The sequence below is a fragment of the Heterodontus francisci genome, chromosome 1 (assembly GCF_036365525.1).
Source record: "Heterodontus francisci isolate sHetFra1 chromosome 1, sHetFra1.hap1, whole genome shotgun sequence".
Lineage (NCBI taxonomy): Eukaryota > Metazoa > Chordata > Chondrichthyes > Heterodontiformes > Heterodontidae > Heterodontus > Heterodontus francisci.
The window spans coordinates 87,619,757-87,640,555 of NC_090371.1; the positions used below are offsets into that span (position 1 = coordinate 87,619,757).

Below are 20,799 nucleotides of genomic sequence, written 5' to 3' on the forward strand. Positions count from 1 at the left end.
CCTGAAATCAAACATAATTTCCCACCGGGTTCAGGCAAGATACTGGTAGGCCTACACTGGTGAGATCTGGGAGTTAAAATCTCCCATACCTCATGCTGTGGAGAGCTAGATGACATTACAGCCACCTCAGGACCTCAACTGCACAACTCCAGCCAGGGAATTAATAGCAGGGCTTAAATGTTTTCTGTATTTTTCTTGTTAAGCCAATAGTTAAGTTTTGCTGTTGTCTCTGACTGTGCTGCAATTCATAGTTCAAATGATGCTATTTGGTGATGCTTAGTACCTACGTATATTGCAAAGTAATGACATTTTCTGAGACCAGTTTTGGAGTAAGCGTGGCAAGTGCTACATAATTCTTTCTGATAAACTCTATTTTGCAGTTTTGTCCTTGCAAGGTGAAAAATCAAACTTTTGTTTAGAATTTGTACCATCTCTGTTTCTTGCTAGTAATCATTAGCAGGTTGTATATTGCTCGTGAACAGTCGTGGAAAAAATGAGTTCATGAGTGTGTTTTCTTTCTCTTTGCCAGACAATCAGCAAAGTGCTGCTACAGTATGCAGATATTCTTCTGAAGAACTTTAAGTCCTACTGTTCCAAGGAGACATTAGTAAGTGTATTTTCTGAATTCTAATTGTTATGTCAGTATAGTTTCAGATTTAACATTTTCTTTTTACAGGAGGGAGAAGGAAGATATCTATGTTTCTATTTATAAACTCTGGGATCCCATGATTTTGTACACTATTATCAATGCCCTCCCATTTTTAACAAATTGTGTATTTGAACCACCGTTTAATATGTTTGGCCAATCATTATTCTTCCCAAATGTATGAAATCATATTTCTCTGCAAGAATTTGATCTGGCATCATTCTTTCTGATCTATTAATCACTGTCTTCTTAAAGTTGTCCAACATCCAATATTGGATGAGGAGAAATTTCCACCAACTAATTATTAGGGCGGCACAGTGGTGCAGTGGTTAGCACCACAGCCTCACAGCTCCAGGGACCCGGGTTCGATTCCGGGTACTGCCTGTGTGGAGTTTGCAAGTTCTCCCTGTGTCTGCGTGGGTTTTCTCCGGGTGCTCCGGTTTCCTCCCACAAGCCAAAAGACTTGCAGGTTGATAGGTAAATTGGCCATTATAAATTGTCACTAGTATAGGTAGGGAAATATAGGGACAGGTGGGGATGTTTGGTAGGAATATGGGATTAGTGTAGGATTAGTATAAATGGGTGGTTGATGTTCGGCACAGACTCGGTGGGCCGAAGGGCCTGTTTCAGTGCTGTATCTCTAATCTAATCTAATCATTCTCTTTGGTCCACGCCACAAACTCTGTTCCCTGGCCACCATTTCCATCTGTGATAACTGTTTTAAGATGAGCAAGATCATTCACAACTTTGGTGTTGTGTTTGACCTCGAATTGAGAATCCGACCACATATCCGTATCATCACTAAGACTGCCTGTTTCCACCTCCATAACATTGCTCAACTCTGATCCTCCCTCAGCTGATCTGCTGCTGAAACCCTCATCCATGCCTTTGTTACCTGTAAACTTGACTCTTTCAATGCTGTCATGGCCAGACTCCCATCTTCCACCCTATATAAACTTGTGTTCGTCCAAAACTCCGCTGCCCAAATCTCTTTCATCCATCACCCCTGTGCTTGCTGACCCTGACTAGCTATCCATCTGACAATTGCTCAATTTTAAAATCCTTGTCCTTGATTTCAAAATCTCTCCATGGCCTCTCCCTGCCCTATGTGTGTAGCCTCCTCCAACCCTACAAGCCTTCGAGATCTCTTGAGTTCCTCTATTCTCCTGCACATTTGTGATTTTAATTGCTCCACCATGGGCAGCCGTCTTTCAGCTGCCTTGGCTCTAAGCTCTGGAATTCTGTACCTAAACCTCTCCTCCTTTCTATTTCTCCTCTTTTGAGATACTGCATAAAAACCTACCTCTTTTACCATGCTTTTCGTAATCTTTCCTGATTTCTTCTTCTGTTGAAAAAATGTCAAAAATGTTTTTGTTGATATTACTCTTAAGTGCCTTTTCACGTTTTACTGCATTAAAATGCACAATGTAGATATAAGATGATATTGTTGAAGTTGCTTAGACATCTTTGCAGTTACACAAATTCCCATTTTGGTGATATCTGCTAATTCTGATATCGTGTAGTAGAACCATTGGGGGTAATATTAACTCCCAAAAACTGGTGGGTTTGAGGTGGGAGGTGTAAAAGCTAAAAATCAAACAGGAACCCAACCTGCCCACCTATGGTTTTAAAGGAGGCAGGACAAAAGGTGAACAACCAGTCTACTCACTGGAGGTGGGTCAGTTATTTAAAAATTTTGAATCTGCATTTTGAGGAACAATGAATCTATGTTTAACTGCAGTTGGGTGGGTTTCCCTGACTTAGGGAAACATGACAGGTGAAAGGAGGCGTGAAGGGCTGAATCTGTGAGGTAAGTGCCTTTACAGCACTGCTTATGGGTCAGGAGGAGCAGGAGTGTTTCCTTCAGGCCCAAAAAGCTTACCAGTAAAACTCCTCCACCTGCAATCTGTTCACTGCCTGCCCACCCCCCAACCCCAGTGATTGGACACACCTTCCCTGCGATCAGAGACTCCCCACAGCCACCATCTGCTCCCCTGACCACCCCCCCCCCACTCCGCCACCCCCTTCCCCCCCCCCCCCCCCCCCCACTCCTCCTACCTATTTTCAGCTTGGCTGCTACCTTGTACTGTAGGCCTTCGCACCCAACAGGCAACCGGCCTATCAGTCAGGCTGGCTGTGGGTGGGAAACCTGCAGAAAAAACAAATGTTAAAAACTGCAGGACATTCATGAATTCTGTACTTCTGGGTTCCCTGCTCCTAACTTCACCACCCCTGCCTCCACACACAACATGCCTCAAAGATAAGATCAGGGCTACAGAATCATAGAATAGAACAGCACAGAAGGAGCTATTCAGCCTATCCAGTCTTTTGAAGAGCCATCCAATTAGTCTCACTCCCCGATTCCTCACCATATCCCTGCAATTTACTCTCCTACATCTACCCAAGTTCAAATCGCATATACAGATATTGAGAAGAGCAATAGTCCCAATCTGACTCATGGAATTTTACACTTTACATTTCTCCAGTCTGAAAAGTATCTATTAACCATGATTCTTGGTTTTCTGTCTTTTATCAACTTCTCCATGCTGTTGCATTCCCTGAACAGAACTGAGGAAAATATTAGTTAACTCAGAGATTTGCAAAGTTGAACAGTTTCCTCCTCATTACTGAAACTGAATATAGGGGCAAGATTATTCGGCCCCACCGAGTTAGTGAACGGAGGTGGACTGGGCCAGAAAATAGCTGAACCAGCTGGCGTGCCGGCTTCCCCACCCCCGTCCCTGACGTCAGCCATTTTGGCAGGCAGCCAATTAGGCTCATTTAAAAACCTTGTTAAAGGTAAGATAAGGAGGCCAACTGGAAAATCCCAATGGGCCGCCAGTGTCCAGACACAATGGGTGAAAGATCGACTGCCTGGAGGTGGGCACACAGCAGCAGGCCCAGGTGCCAACGCTCCAGGCAGGCCTACAGGCCCCCCCACCTGCCTGCTTGCCTGGGTGAGAATGCAGCCAAAGGCTACCCTGTAAAGGGATTTATCCCACCCCCCACAGTGGTGGCTTGGCTGCTTTTTGCATTTTTTAATTAAAGTCTTAAAAAATTGGCTGAGAGGTCACCTTCATGTTGAAGTGCCCTCTGTTATTTACCATTCATTGCAGCCAGGTGCTCCTCTGAAGCTGGAAGGCCTCTGATTGGCTCTGAAGCTTCAAGGGCTCGTCCACTCACCGACAGGGAACCAGTCTCAATGCCAGTTCAGGGAGGGCTCCAGTCAAAATTCCAATGAGTGACTATTTCCCCCTCTGTGGGAGGGGGTTCGGGACCCAGTGACAGTCCCGGCTCCTGTTTCCCACCCCCAAAGCGAAAATCCAAGCCCAGCTATCTCGTGCTATTGCATAAAAGTGAATGCAGAGTTGACCTTAAAAAATAAAGTTATTTAATTGAACAATTTTACATTTCTATCTGCCAGCCTTGCATTCTGATGAACAATGTACAACAACTGAGAGTTCAGCTGGAAAAGATGTTTGAAGCTATGGGTGGAAAAGAGGTAAGAGACTGAACCTGCAGATCCATTCTGTACAGGCAGAGTTTTAATAATGTAGCAAAGAGTTGCCTCTGAATCACACAGCATCATTTCAGAGCTCACAAATAAAAGCACATACCGCTTTGCTGTAACACAAGTGGCAAGATTTCAAATCAACACTCGTCCATCAAATAGAGACAAATTAGCTTAGCTAATGTATGGGAGTTCAAATACTGAACCATAAATATATTTCCGTATCATGTACAGGTAGCCCGTTTTAAAATACTTTGAAAACTACTTTCAAGAAATTCTTTTCCTGTTAACACATTGCGAAATCTCTATCCATTCTGTCTCCAATATCAGTAGATCTTCTGAAATTGCAATAAATTTAGAATGGCAAGTTTTCAATATGATTTCATTGCCAAGTATGACATTGTCTACTGAAATTTTAACCCTAGTTGGACTGCATGAAGCAATGGAGAGTGGGAGCATTTCAAAACGAAGAATAAGTAAACTGCAGTTCCAAAGCTCACTTATACTTGAACTAGGGAACAGATTTTTAAAAATATTCTTTCATGGGATGTGGGTGTTGCTGGCAACGCCAGCATTTATTGCCCATCCCTAATTGCCCTTGAGAAGGTGGTGGTGAGCCACCTTCTTGAACTGCTGCAGTCCTTGGGGTGTAGGTACACCCACAGTGCTGTTAGGAAGGGAGTTCCAGGATTTCGACCCAGCAACAGTGAAGGAACGGTGATATAGTTCCAAGTCAGGATGGTCTGTGGCTTGGAGGGAACTTGCAGGTGGTGGTGTTGCCATGCATCTGCTGCCCTCGTCCTTGTAGGTGGTAGTAGTTGTGGGTTTGGAAGGTGCTGTCGAAGGAGCCTTGGTGAGGTGATACAGTGCATCTTGCTGCCACTGTGCATCAGTGATGAAGGGAGTGAATGGGGTAGCAATCAAGTGGGCTGCTTTGTCCTGGATGGTGTCAAGCTTCTTGAGTGTAGTTGGAGCTCCACTCATCTAGGCAGGTGGAGAGTATTCCATCACACTCCTGACTTGTAGATGGTGGACAGGCATTGGGAGTCAGGAGGTGAGTTACTTATTTATTTAGAGATACAGCACTGAAACAGGCCCTTCGGCACATCAAGTCTGTGCCGACCATCAACCACCCATTTTATACTAATCCTGCACTAATCCCATATTCCCTACCACATCCCCACAATTCTCCTACCACCTACCTACACTAGGGGCAATTTACAATGGCCAATTTACCTATCAACCTGCAAGTCTTTGGCTGTGGGAGGAAACCTGAGCACCTGGCGGAAACCCACGTGGTCACAGGGAGAACTTGCAAACTCCACACAGGCAGTACCCAGAATCGAACCCAGGTCGCTGGAGCTGTGAGGCTGCGGTGCTAGCCACTGCGCCGCCCATTTTCCATAGAATTCCGAGCCTCTGACCTGCTCTTGTAGCCACAGTATTTATGTGGCTGGTCCAGTTCAGTTTCTGGTCAATGGTGACCCCCAAGAAGTTGATAATGGGGGATTCAGCAATGGTAATGCCATTGAACATCAAGGAGAGATGGTTAGATTCTCTTTTGTTTGAGATGGTCAATGCCTGGCACTTGTGTGGCACAAATGTTACTTGCCACTTATCAGCCCAAGCCTGCATGTTGTCCAGGTCTTGATGCATCTGGACGTGGGCTGCTTCAGTATCTGAGGAGTGGCAAATGTTGCTGAACATTGTGCAATCATCAGCAAACATCCCCTCTTGTGATGATGGAGGGAAAGTCAGTGATGAAGCAGCTGAAGATGTTTAGGCCTAGGAGTCACATGTAGACCAGACCAGGTAAAGACAACAGATTTCCTAAAGGACATTAGCGAACCAGATGGTTTTTTGTGTCAATCAATGATATATTCATGGCACCATTACTGAGACTAGCTTAAAATTCCAGATTTTTATTAATTGACTTTAAATTCAGCAAGCTGCAGCGGTCGGATTTGAACCCATGTGCCCATGGCATTAGCCTGGGCCTCTGGATTACTAGTTCAGTGACATTACCACTATGCCACCTCCTTCCCACATGTGCATATTTCTATACCTGTGTACTTCAGTGCATGCATTGTCTGCTGCTCACCAGCCTTTAATCCACAGTTAAACTTCTGTAAGACCAAGCTTTCTCATATGTCAGAAATTTAAAATCCATATAGCACCTGCCGAAGTTCTTTTTGAACTTTGTTTTGGAAGTTGGCTGTAGTTTTGTTGCAGACAACATACAGCCCTGACACTACCTCATCCAGACCACTACAGATGTCAAGCTGCTCATTCTTTAAAATTGGAAATGTGTACTTCATATCTTGAGTTGATATTTATAGCAAATGTATTGCAAACATAAATATATCTGCCGATATTTTATGAAGTAAATATATGATTACTGTGGGTTTGTAGCTAATTTGTGTGGCTGAAGCTATGTCATAGAGAAAGATGCAGCACTGAAACAGGCCCTTCGGCCCACCGAGTCTGTGCCAACCATCAACCACCCATTTATACTAATCCTACATTAATCCCATATTCCCACCTTCCCTCAATTCTCCTACCACCTACCTACACTCGGGGCAATTTACAATGGTCAATTTACCTATCAACCTGCAAGACTTTGGCTGTGGGAGGAAACTGGAGCACCCGGCAGAAACCCACGCGGTCACAGGGAGAACTTGCAAACTCTCACAAGCAGTACCCAGAACCGAATCTGGGTCGCTGGAGCTGTGAGGCTGTGGTGGTAACCACTTCGTCACTGTGCCACCCACAAAGATTGTTTTTTACAACAATTAATGATACTTTTGTAGCACTATCACTGAGAATAGCTTTCAATTCCAGATTTTAATTAATTTACTGAATTTAAATTCCACCAGCTACCATGGTGGGATTTGAACCCATGTCGCCAGGGCATTAAGCCAACGCCTACTGGATTACTAGCTCAGCAATTTTACCACTAAACCTCCATTTATAAATATCACAATATATACACTCTCCACCCTACCCAAATTCCATGTGATCTCCTGGGTGTGGTGAAAGACAGATAAAAACCAGGCCAATTTGGGGAATGAAAATCTGAGAAATTCCTCTCTGACCACCAAGGCAATCAAAACCAGTCCAGGAGGTCTCTCTGGCCCTAAATTCCTTGTCGTAGCTACTTTTGGTAAAAGGTGATCTGTACCCCAGCCAGAAACAGGTCCAGCTCTTGCTTGAAGGATTTCAGCAAATCAGCATCCATCACATGAGCAGTTTATTCCAGAGTTTCACTATTCTCTGGCAAAGGAAGACATCTAATATAGGATAAACGCAAAATACTGCAGATGCAGGAAATCTGAAACAAAAACAGAAAGTGCTGGAAATACTCAGCAGATCTGGCAGCATCTGTGGAGAGAGAAACAGTTAATGATTCAAGTCTGTGACATTTCATCAGAACTCATTTATTTATCTAATATCGGATCTGTCCTGATACAGCTTCAAATTGTGACCCCCTGGTTCACCCTAATCTATTTAATTATCGCAATCATTATATCTTACAACCTTCAATCAGATCACCAATATGTCTACTCTTTTCTAAAGTGTAGCGTCCCAGCATTTTTAGCCTATCTTGATAAATAAGATGCTTTAAATTTGGAATTACTCAAGTGACCATCCTCTGCACCATTTACAAGCCTTAATATTTTTTTTTGATTCTTTCATGGGATGTGGGCATCACTGGTAAGGCTAGCATTTCTTACGCATCTCCAATTGCCCTTGAACTGAATGGCTTACTAGGCCATTTCAGAGGGCAGTTAAGAGTCAACCACATTGCTGTGGGTCTGAAGTCACACGTAGGCCACACAAGTAAAGACAGCAGAAAAGAGTTAACAAAGTGAACCTTGGTCTGAGAGAAAGTGAGTCCCGGAAATTAATAATGGAAAATAAGGAGATGGCAGATGAATTGAACAGGTATTTTGCATTAGTCTTCACTACAGAGGATACAAGTAACATCCCAGAAATGTTGTAAATCAGGAAAAGGAAGGGATGGAGTAACTCAAGAAAATTACAATCACCAGGGAAGTGGTACTGAGCAAATTGTTGGAGCTGTGGGCTGACCAGTCCCTGGGTCCCGATGGACTTCATCCTAGAGTCTTAAAAGAAGTGGCTAGTGAGATAGTTGATGCATTGGTTATAATTTTCCAAAATTCTCTAGATTTGTGGAAGGTTCCATTAGATTGGAAAATAGAAAATGTAACTCCTTTATTCAAAAAGGGAGGGAGACAGGAAGCAAGAAACTACAGGTCAGTTAGCTTAACATCTGTCTTAGGGAAAATGTTAGAAGCTATTATTAAAGATGTGAAAGCAGGGCATTTAGAAAAATTCAAGGTAATCAGGCAGAGTCAACATGGTTTTGTGAAAGGGAAATTATGAAATGGAGTTCTTTGAAGAAGTGACATGTGTTGTGGATAAAGGGGAACCGGTGGATGTATTGTACTTAGATTTCCATGTCATTTTTGTTAAAGTAAAATTCAAGTGAAATTTGTATACTTGAAGCTGTGCTGAGTAACTCTGTACAGGGGAACTATGCTTGTCATATTTAGCTGAGATTAGCAGCAGGTTGTTAAGCTTCAGTCACTGTTAATCCCCAGCCTGCTATCAATGACTTAGATTTGTAATGTTGCATTTGGCTATTAATCTGCAACTTTGCACAGCTTTGGTGATGCTGGAGATTTAATTAGGTCAATATGACATATATTTAGCCATCATAGTAGAAGTAACTGTAGTTCTAATTGGCCAGTTAAAATGCAACCCTGAAAAAAATTTAAGGCTTTTGTGCCAGCATTAGTTTGTCAAAAGGGTAGTATCACACACAATGATGAAATGTTTTGCATTGCCCTATCTCAGCCCTTCCTACAGCTGAAATTTTCATCCATGCCTTTTGTCACTTCCAGACTCAGTTATTCCAGTGCACTTCTGGTCAGCTTCCTTTCTTACATGCCCTGTAATTCAGCTCATCCAAAACATTGCTCCCTCAACCGATCCCATGCCAAGTCCTTCTCACCCATTACTCCTGTCTTTACTGAGTTACAATGGCTGCCGATCCTCCAATGCCTCCAATTTAAAATTTTCTCCCTCTTGTTTAAATCCGTTCATGACCTCGCCCCTCCGATCTCTGTTACCACCACCTTCCAATAACCTCCCCAGAGCTTCCTCTGACTCTAGCCTTGTGCATCCTTCTCTCTGTTATTGGTAAGCATACCTTCAGCTGTCTAGACCCTATGCTCCAGAATTCCCTTCCAACATACAAACATATGAATTAGGAGCAGGAGTAGGCCATTTGGCCCCTTTAAGCCTATTCCGCCATTTAATAAGATCATGGCTGATAAGATTGTGGCCTCAACTCCACTTTCCCATCTTCTGCCAATACCCTTTGACTCCCTTGTTAGTCAAAAATTTATCTAATATTCAATGACCCTGCCTCCACTGGTCTCTGTGGAAGAAAGTTCCAAGGACTCATAACCCTCTAAGAGAAAAAATTTATCTTCATCTCCATCTTAAATGGGCAATCCTTTATTTTATAACTGTGTCCCCTAGTTCTAGTCTCTCCCACAAGGGGAGTCATCCTTTCAACATCCACCCTGTCAAGTCCCCTCAGGATCTTACATGTTTCAATAAGATCATCTCTCATTCTTCTAAACTCAAATGGATACAGACCCAACCTGTCCAACCTTTCTTCATAAGATAAACCCCCCATCCCAGATATCAGTCGAGTGAACTTTCTCTGAACTGCCTCTAACGCATTTATATCCTTTCTAAAATTGAGACCAGAATTGTACACAGTACTCCAGATGTAGCCTCACCAATACCCTATACAACTGTAGCCAATCATCCCAACTTTTATATTCCATTCCTCTTGCAATAAACGACAACATTCCATTTGCCTTCCTAATCACTTGCTGTACCTGCATACTAACCTTTTGTGATTCATGTGCCAGGACACCCAGATCCCTCTGTATCTCAGAGCCTTGCAATCTCTCTCCATTTAAATAATATTTTGCACTGGAGTGCTGACTTGGGTTGCATTAGAGTGTTAAAGTGGAAGTTTGGTGACTGAGGAAGTTCGGTGAGGAGCTCCTTTCATTTCCTACCTGTCCTCAGAGTGAGGGGAACCGAGAGTTTCCAAAGAGCACAGCTGCCTGCTGAGTAAGTCCTGATGGGTATTTTTCAAAGTGAATTGAATTGTAAGTCATTGTTTTAGCAAGACTTAGTTGTTTTTTTTAAATTATAATCTTCTAAAATTTTAAATTTAAAGGGTTTATTCATGGCAGGAGAGCTTAAAGCCGTGGTTTGTTCCTCTTGCTGCATGTGGGAATCCGGGAACATTTCCAGTCCCTGGGACCAGCATGTGTGCAGGAAGTGTGTCCAGCTGCAGCTCCTGGCAGCTCGGGTTTCAGAGCTGGAACGGCGGCTGGAAACACTGTGGAGCATCCGCGATTCTGAGAGCATTGTGGATAGCACGTATAGAGAGGTGGTCACACCGTAGCTGAAGGGACTTGAGGAAGGAAGGGAATGGGTACCACCAGGCAGTCCAAGAGAATCAGGCAGGTAGTTCAGGAGTCCCCTCGGGTCCCGCTTGCAAATCGGTAATCCATTTTGGAGGCTGATGAGGCTGGTTCTTCCAGGGAGTGCAGACAGAGCCAAGCTTCTGGCACCGCTAGCAGCCTGTCTGCACAGGAAGGGGGAAAGAGAGGAAGAGCAATAGTAATAAGGGATTCTATAGTCAGGGGAACAGATAGGCGCTACTGTGGCCGTCAACGTGACTCCAGGATGGTGTGTTGCATCCCTGGTGCCAGGGTCCAGGATGTCACTGAACGGCTGCAGTGCATCCTGAAGGGGGAGGGTGATAAGGCAGAGGTCATGGTACATGTTGGTACCAATGACAAAGGTAGAAAGAGGGATGAGGTCTTGCATCAAGAATTCAGGGAGTTAGGCAGTAGACTAAAAAGCAGGACCTCTCGGGTTGTAATCTCCGGATTACTCCCAGTGCCACGAGCTAGCGAGTATAGAAATAGGAGAATAGCACAGATGAATGCGTGGCTTAAGAGTTGGGGCAGGAGGGAGGGTTTTAGATTCCTGGACCACTGGGACCGTTTCTGGGGAAGGTGGGACCTGTACAAGCGGGACGGTCTACATCTGAACCAGAGGGGGACTAACATCCTTGCTGGCGGGTTTGCCAGTGCTGTTGGGAGGAGTTTAAACTAATTTGGCAGGGGAAGGGGATGCAGACTCCTGGCAGAATAGGGACACAGCTAAACACAGGAAAGCGAACAAGTCAGAGGGAGTACAGCGGAGGTATGTTTCAAGGGAGTTAAGACCAGGATGGAAGGCCTCTACTTTAATGCCAGGAGTATTGCAGGTAAAACGGATGAGTTAAGGGCAATGATTGACACGTGGAATTGTGATATAGTAGCCATCACAGAGACATGGTTGAGGGAGGGGCAGGATTGGCAGCTCAATATCCCGGGATATAGAATCTTCAGGCGAGACAGAGGAGGGGATAAAAGAGGAGGGGGCATTGCAATATTAGTTAAGGAGTCAGTTACTGCAGTAAGGAGAGATGATTTCTTGGAGGGGGCATCAAATGAAGCTTTACGGGTAGAGTTTAGGAATAAAAAAGGGACAGCCACATTGCCAGGTGTTTATTATAGACCTCCAGATAGTCAGCAGGAAATTGAGGAGCAAATATGTGCGCAATTTGCAGAGGTGTGTCAAAATAATAGGGTAATTATATTAGATGATTTCAACTTTTCCAACATTAATTGGGATAGTCATCGTGTTAAGGGCTTAGATGGAGTGGAGTTCTTAAAATGTATACAGGAGAACTTTTTAGCTCAATATGTAGAGGATCCAACAAGGGAAGGTGCAGTGCTGGACCTAATTCTGGGGAATGAAGCCGGACAGGTGGTTGATGTGTTGGTGGGGGAGCGTTTTGGGGATAGCGACCACAACATGGTACAATTTAATCTTATTATGGAGAAAGAAATAGACAAGTTGGAAAAAAAGGTTTTGGATTGGGGGAGAGCGAATTTTAGTAAAATAAGGCAGGATCTGGCCAAGGTAGACTGGAAAGAGTTACTTGTTGGGAAATCTACAGAAGAGCAGTGGGGGGCATTCAAAAAGGAAATGGGGAGGGTACAGGCCCAACATGTTCCCTCGAGGGTAATAGGTAGGAGCAACAAGCCCAAAGAACCATGGATGACCAGAAACATTCAGGGTATGATGAGAAGGAAAAGAGAGGTTTTTAGCAAATACAAGCAGAGCAAATCAATGGAAGCATTAGTGGAATACAAAGTGTAGGATGGAGCTCAAGAAAGCAATTAGGAGAGCAAAGAGGGTATATGAGAAAGCTCTGGCTGGTAAAAGTAGGGAAAATCCCAAGATATTGTCTAAGTATATCAATGGGAAGAGGATAACCAGGGAAAGAGTAGGACCCATTAGGGACCAAGGGGGAAATTTGTGGGTGGAGCCAGAGGACATTGGTAGGGTGTTGAATGAATACTTCACATCTGTCTTCACCCAAGAGAATGAGGATGTAGATATGGAACTTAGAGAGAGAGACTGTGAGGTTCTTGAGCAAATTGTCATAGGGAGTGACAAGGTATTGGAGGTTTTGGAAGGCTTAAAAGTGGACAAATCTCCAGGTCCAGATGATTTGTGTCCCAGGATGCTGTGGGAGACGAGGGTGGAGATTGCAGGGGCTCTGACCCAAATTTCTAATTCCTCTCTGGCCACGGGGGAGGTGCCAGAGGACTGGAGAACAGCTAATGTGGTCCCACTATTTAAGAAAGGTTGTAGAGATAAGCCAGGGAACTACAGACCAGTGAGTTTCATGTCAGTGGTAGGGAAACTATTGGAGAAAATTCTGAAGGAGAGAATCTATCACCACTTGGAGAAATTTGATTAGGAATAGTCAGCATGGCTTTGTCAGAGGGAGGTCATGCCTAACAAATTTGATTGAACTTTTTGAGCATGTGACAGGTGTGTAGATGAGGGTAGTGCAGTTGATGTAGTTCACATGGATTTCAGCAAAGCCTTTGACAAGGTCCCATATGGGAGACTTCTCAAGAAAGCAAATGCACATGGGATACAAGGTAACTTGATAAGGTGGATTCAAAATTGGCTTAGCTGTAGGAGACAGAGAGTGATGACAGATGGCTGTTTTAGTGACTGGAAGCCAGTGTCCAGTGGCGTACCACAGGGATCTGTGCTGGGTCCCCTATTGTTTGTCATTTATATAAACGACATAGATGACTATGTGGGGGGTAGGATCAGTAAGTTCGCGGATGACACAAAGATTGGCCGAGTGGTTAACAGTGAGGTGGAGTGTCTTAGGTTACAGGAAGATATAGACGGGATGGTCAAATGGGCAGAAAAGTGGCAGATGGAATTTAACCCTGAAAAGTGTGAGGTGATACACTTTGGAAGGAGTAATGTGAGACGGGAGTATTCAATGAATGGCCTGACACTGGGAAGTTCCGAGGAACAAAGGGTCCTTGGCGTGTTTGTCCATAGATCTTTGAAGGCAGAAGGGCAGGTTAATAGGGTGGTGAAAAAGGCATATGGGACACTTGCCTTTACCAATCGAGGCATAGATTACAAAAGCAGGGAGGTCATGTTGGAGTTGTACAGAACTTTGGTAAGGCCACAGCTGGAGTACTGTGTGCAATTCTGGTCGCCACATTATAGGAAGGATGTGATTGCATTGGAGGGGGTGCAGAGGCGATTCACCAGGATGTTGCCTGGGATGGAACATTTAAGCTATGAAGAGAGGTTGGATAGGCTTGGGTTGTTTTCGCTGGAGCAGAGAAGACTGAGGGGTGACCTGATCGAGGTGTACAAGATTATGAGGGGCATGGACAGGGTGGATAGGGAGCAGCTGTTCCCCTTAGTTGAAGGGTCAGTTATGAGGGGTCACAAGTTTAAGGTGAGGGGCGGGAGGTTTAAGGGGGATTTGAGGAAGAACTTTTTTACCCAGAGGGTGGTGATGCTCTAGAATGCCCTGCCTGGGAGGGTGGTAGATGCAGGTTGTCTCACATCCTTTAAAAAGTACCTGGATGAGCACTTGGCACGTCATAACATTCAAGGCTATGGGGCAAGTGCTGGCAAATGGTATTAGGTAGACAGGTCAAGTGTTTTAATGCATCGGTGCAGACTCGATGGGCCGAAGGGCCTCTTCTGCACTGTATTATTCTGTGATATACTGCTTTACTATTCTTCCTGGCAAAGTGGATAAGTTCACATTTTTCCACATTATACTCCATTCGCCAAATTTTTGCCCACTCACTTAACTTACCTATATTCCTTTGCAGACTCCTTATGTCCTATTTAGAACTTACTTTCATACCTATCTTTGTGTCATCAGAAAATTTAGCAACCATATATTCGGTCCCTTCATCTAAGTCATTGATATAAACTGTAAATAGTTGCGGTCCCAGCACTGATCCCTGTGGCACTCCACTCGTTACATCTTGCCAACCTGAAAATGACCCATTTATGCCTACTTTCTGTTTCCTGTTAGCTAACCAATCCTCTGTCCATGCTAATGTTACTCCTAACACCAGTAGCTCTTAATTTGCTTGGGAACCTTTGTGGCGCCTTGTCAAATGCCTTATGGAAATCTAAATACAACGCAGCCACGGGTTCCCCTTTATCCAGATTGTTTGTTACCTCCTCAAAGAACTCCAATAAATTAGTCAAACATGATTTCCTTTTCATAAAACCTACACTCCCTCCACCCCTCCCCTTTTAACACTCTCCTTAAATCCTACCTCTGACCAAGCTTTCGGTCACCCCTCCTACTATCTCATTCTTTGGTTGGGCATCCATTTTTATATGATTATGTCTCTGTGAAGCACCATGGGATGTTTTTCTGTATTCTATATCATTGGAAGGTGTTGTTGCCAGTGGTGTTGGTAATAAACTCATTGGGCTGAATTTTCCCAGCCCCTTGGAGTTGAAGGTTGGTGGGGTAGGAAAAATATGATCGATTCACCTCGGGCTGGCTCCCCGACATGTTCATGTCTCCGTACGCTTTTCTCTTTAAATTTCAGGGATCACATACTTGAAAACTGTCTCATTTGGTCCACAGCCACCATTTATGTGACATTTTATTCCACACCATGGTGCACAGACATGGTGAAAATAGGATTAATGTATATACGAACGCTGATAACCTTCTTTGCGTATATTACTCGGCTAAGCTATTACAAGGCCATATGCCTCTTTTACTTGATCAAGTTTATGTTGAATTAACACCATTGTCAACGTCCCTATTAAATAAATGCTCGTATATGAAAACAACCTCCTGTTACATATCATGCAGAGGTTTTGCTTTTCACTGTCTGCCTCCACAGTAAAAACTGCTGCTTCTGCTCTTGCTCTCAGTATGATCAATAAGCAAGCGTTTCCTTGTTTCATTCAAACTGACTGATTGCTACTATATGTAATGTGAAAGAAGCTCCTGAATTTTGTTCATTGTATTATCAGTATTATCATGATCAGACTTTTCCTTCCGTGATTTATTTGCACTGTTTTTTCTTGCTCATTTTCTTGTATACATCTGAATGTGAGCATACCAGAGAAATGTGTAAATAATTAAATCAATATAACAGTAGTTTTCTTGGTGTATTTTCAGTCATATGCAGAAAAGATTATAATGTTTGATGTTTATTATCAACAGTATTCCATTTTTTGTTTTGGGAGTGGTAATGAAGACAAGTCTACAGGCTGGATTTTACGTTGGGGGTCGTGGCGGGGGCCCCGGCCCCATATTACTGGTAGCGGCAAGGCCTTGTGGTCGCCCTCCTGCTGCTTGCCGACGGGAGGCCAATCTAAATATTTACATTTATTAAAATAAATAAAATACTTAACTGCTCCCACCATCCGCACTGCTCCGATATTGTAGTCGGTGGCTGGCACTCCCGCACCTTCGGATCTCCATTTGTAGATCCGCTGTGGGACACTGGTGGGGAGAGTGGAGCAAGTAAGTATTTCAGTGAACTAAATGGATATGGGGGGGGGTGGGAGAGGGGATAGAAACATTTCTTTAATTTTTTTAATTAAATATAAAGTGCCTATTCCTTTAAAATTTTAAATTAAATGTAAGGGCTGGAAGCTCTTTAAAAATGGTGTCGGCAGCTGCACAGTGGCGCCAGACGCCATTGCCGGGGACGGAGCGCCCACCCCCTCCATGTCATTGGGGGGATCAGTCTGCCCTGGCCATTTAAATGAGCTGCCATGTTTAATATCGAGGCGACTCCATGGAATAAAGCCTGCACGTGCAGGGTGCCATAATTTATGGCCACTGCTGAATGTAAAATCCAGACCTACATTTATTGTTGATCCTTAGTTTACCTGAGGAAGTGGTGGTTGGGCCACCTTGTAATTATTATCTTTTACAATTATATTGCTTGCAAGGCTACTTCAAGAGTGATGGTAAAAGTCAACCGTGCATTGTGGGACAGCAGTGAAGTGATTAAATGGCACTGAAGCAATTCAGACTGAGAGTTGTATGTGTGCTGAGAAATGACATGTTCAGGGATATCAGATGACAAGGAGAGGTAGAGAGGCGGTGATCATAAGAGAGGATGGATAGGTCAAGGCTTTTTGAGCAGGAGTGATGATGGTAATTTTGAAGGGGTGAGAGATGAAAGCTGAACTGAGCAGGGAATTAATTAACAATGTTGGCAAGGATTAGAGCCAGCAAAGGTAGTTAAGTGGTCAGGGGTTAGGTGGGGTCATAACAAAGTAGATAGGAGGTTTGTTTCAGATAAGCTTGCAGAGGGTATTGGGGAATGGAGGAGATGGATAAGAAGCTAGAGAGAAAAGAAAAGAGAAAATGAAAAGGGTAGCATAAGATAGAGGCGCGAGGATGTCAAATATTTTGTATTTGTCTTCACTTTAGAAGACACTGAAAGCATCCCAATAATAGTACAAAATCAAGTGGCAAAAGGGAGGGAGGGACTTAAAACAATTCCTATCACTAGAGAAAAAATACAAGGAAAACTAATGGGTCTAAAGGTTGACAGGTCCCCTGGACCTGATGGCCTGCATCCTAGGGTCTTAAAAGACGTGGCTGCAGAGATAGTAAATACATTGATTGTAACCTTCCAAAATTCCCCAGGTTCTGGAAAGATCCCAGTAGATTGGAAAACCGCAAATATAACACCTCTATTCAAGAAAGGAGGGAGACAGAAAGCAGGAAACTCTGGGCCATTTAGCCGAATATCTGTCATTGGGAAAATGCTGGAATCCGTCATTAAAGAAGCTGTAGCAGGACATTTAAAAAAAAAATCATAATACAATCTAGTGGCGTCAACATAGTTTTATGAAAGGAAAATTGTGTTTGACAAATTTATTAGAGTTTTTTGACAATGTATCAAGCCAGGTGGATAAAGGGGAACAGTAGATGTAGTGTATTTGGATTTCCGGAAGACATTCGATAAGGTGCCACGTGAAAGGATACTGCACAGAATAAGAGCTCATGGTGTTGGGGGTAATATATTAGCATGGATTGGCTAACTAACAGGAAACAGAGTTGGGATGAATGGGTTGTTTTCAGGTTGGCAAACTGTAACTTGTGGAGTACCACAGGGATCAGTGCTGGAGCCTCAATTATTTACAATCAAGATTAATGACTTGGCTGAAGGGACCGAGTGTATTGTAGCCAAATTTTCTGACAATACAAAGGTGAGAAAACAAGTTGTAAGGAGGACACATAGGGGGTAATTTTATGCTCTTCCCTGCGTTCGGTTTAGAGGCGGGGAAAGTATATAATCGGATGGGATGGTGATGGAGGGGGGACCTTCCTGCCTCCACCCAAATTAAGTCCGTGGTGGGAAGGCCTGTGAACGGCTTCCTGCCCTGCTGCCAATCGGAGGCCCTTAAGTGGCCAATTAAGGGCCTCTTCCAACCGCTGCTGCTGAAATTAGCCCAGTGGCGGGTGGGCCTGTCGCCGCATAGGGAGCATGCCAAGCAAACCCTTGCGGGTTGCTTGCCGTCTCTGGGAGTTGGGGGGGGTGGGGGCGCGGTGGGATCCCTCGTTAAAAGGCACCTAGTGTGTGAACGAGGGACCCGTCGTCGTGAAGGGGGGGTCCACAGAGCCATCCCCCTGCCATTGCTGCCAACATCCCAACACCCACCTCCCCTGTGATCCACACTCTGCGAAACCCCTCCCACCCTGACATACCTGTGGCTTGGGTCCCTCAGCGTTCCACAGATACCGGTGGGTCCATTACCGGCAGCAGCCACCGCCTCCATGGTTCTGCTCAGTTAAAGAGCTGCCAGCCTCAGCGAGCAGGACTCCCGCCACCAGGGTCCTTGATCCTGGGGAAGGCCCACCGCTGTCCACTTGCATGCCTAATTGGCACTTGATCCAGCGGCCCTTCCCCAGAGGAGGCAACGTGGGGGTCTCGCTGGCACCTTTGCCGGTGGTCGAGATTACCATCGCCCGGATAAAGTCCCAGTCAGAGAGTCTGCAAAGGGCTATAGGTAGGTTAAGTGAGTGGACAAAAATTTGGCAGAGCCCCACATTGCCTCCTCTGGGGAAGGGCCGCTGGATCAAGTGCCAATTAGGCACGCAAGTGGACAGCGGTGGGCCTTCCCCAGGACATTGGAGAGACCACGCCTAGAATACTGCGAACAGTTTTGGTCTCGTTTTTTAAGGAGGGAGAGAACTGCATTGGAGGCTGTTCAGTAAAGGTTCACTAGGTCGATTCTTGGGCTGAAGGGGTTGTCTTATGAGGAAAGGCTGAGCAGGTTGGGCCTATACTCATTGGAGTTGAGAAGATTAAGAGGTAATCTTATTGATACATATTGAGGGGGCTTGACAGATGCTGAGAGAATGTTTCCTCCCAAGGGGTCATCTAGAACTAGGGGGCACAGTTTCACAATAAGGGGTCTCTCGTTTAAGACGGAGATGGAGGAATTTCTTCTCTGAGGGTGATTAATCTTTAGAATTCTCTGCCCTAGAGAGCAGTGGAGGCTGGGTCATTGAATATATTTAAGGCTGACTTAGACAGATTTTTGTTCTACAAGGGAGTAAAGGATTATGGGGGCAAGCAGGAAATTGGAGTTGAGGCCATGATCAGATCCGCCATGAGCTGGCTTGAGGGACCAAATGGCCTACTCCTCCTATTTCTTCTGTTCTTATGTGTGATAGGAAGAAAGTTGCACATGGCTGTGAAGAATGTGATGGGAAAGTGTGAGTCTGGGCGAAGGCCATGGAGTTATTTCTCAGACATGGAAAAACATTTGATTTCATGTACAAGAGGTGGAGATTTAGGCATCATAAGAGCTGATGAGTGGAAGTAACCAATGCAATGGTCTGTCCAGGGTCTGAGGCAAGTTCTGGAAGTCCACAGGCTGTAAGGAGAACATCACTCTCCTGCCCTCATGCTCACCCTCACCCTTTCACTTACTCTCTAATTTTCTCTCTCACTCTCATATTTTCTCCCTCTCTCATTTTCCTCTTCCTTATCCATTGTAATATGCTACTTGCCCCTTCTCCACATTTGGGATCTATGGTTGATATCATTTGACAAGCCTGATCTGAATATACAACCAGCAGGCCAGAATCTGGCCCACCATGAATGAAAAACTTCTGCTGAAATCTGCTATTGGCTTCTTCTGGCCCGCCAAAACCTTCTGTGACTGACAACGGCTGCAACTCCTTTACTGACATGGTGGAGACACCTCACTATGCATGTCCTTTACAAGATGGCAGATGCTTTTCTGGCTCCTTTAACATAGCATTGCCCAGGCTGAGCTGCCTGTCTGCCAGAGCTTCCCGCCCAACCCTCATTCTCCATGCGGCCTTCCCAGCCTTGAGTCAGGCCCCAGGCCCAGCACTGGCTGTGCCTGCGTTCAGACCCGGCCTGGACCTCGGGTCCCGGGCTCTTCATCCCTGCCGCCGTCACCAAGGAGGAACCACCTGAAGAGGCGGCAGATCCCAGGCCCAGGACCTGGGACAGAGTGCTGGGGTAACCGGGCCTTGAGAGTGGGGAGTGGGGGGTGCGGGGTGGGGGAAGCGGTCACAGAGGGAAGGAAGAGACAAAGACACAGTGAAAAACACACACAGAAAAAGAGGCAGAGTGGGAGAGAGAGAGCGATCAAAATCATTCCTGACAGACGGACATCTACCCGTATACTCCAGATCGCTACATCAAGCGCGCGGGCAGACATTGTCTACTTCTGCAAGCAAAAACAATGCCAGGTATCTCACTGAATCAGTGTTCAACATAGTGATGAGAAAGTAAGTTCATAAATTAGTCTTCTCATTTAAAGCTTGTTCACAAAAATGCACATTTTTTGTTGTTCTGATTAATAGTAAAATAAGTTTGTAATACCGCACCTTTCCGAAATTTGCTCACCGGCCCTCTATGTAGGACAAAAGTTATAATGTGGCCCCTCACACGAAAAGGTTCTACACCCCTGATTTAGATGGAAACACTGTGGAATATTTAGGAACGTATTGTTAGAACTGTTGAAACTGATGCAAGATGTATCTTTAATCACAGCTGGATTCTGAGGCAAGTGACTGTTTGAAGGATCTACAGGTGAAACTAAACAATGTTCTAGATGATCTCAGTGATGTGTTTGGTGTTAG

The 20,799-nt window shown here is 44.7% G+C and overlaps 1 protein-coding gene across 1 annotated transcript in view; it reads left to right on the forward strand.

Moving 5' to 3' along the window:
* Positions 1-20,799, forward strand: part of LOC137370623 (protein unc-13 homolog B-like) — a 783,931-nt gene that overhangs the window by 671,947 nt on the left and 91,185 nt on the right. Inside the window, exons 29-31 of the mRNA XM_068032730.1 lie at positions 530-607; positions 4,071-4,148; positions 20,711-20,799. Of these exons, the coding sequence (XP_067888831.1) occupies positions 530-607; positions 4,071-4,148; positions 20,711-20,799 (245 nt within the window). The remainder of the gene's footprint in view (positions 1-529; positions 608-4,070; positions 4,149-20,710) is intronic.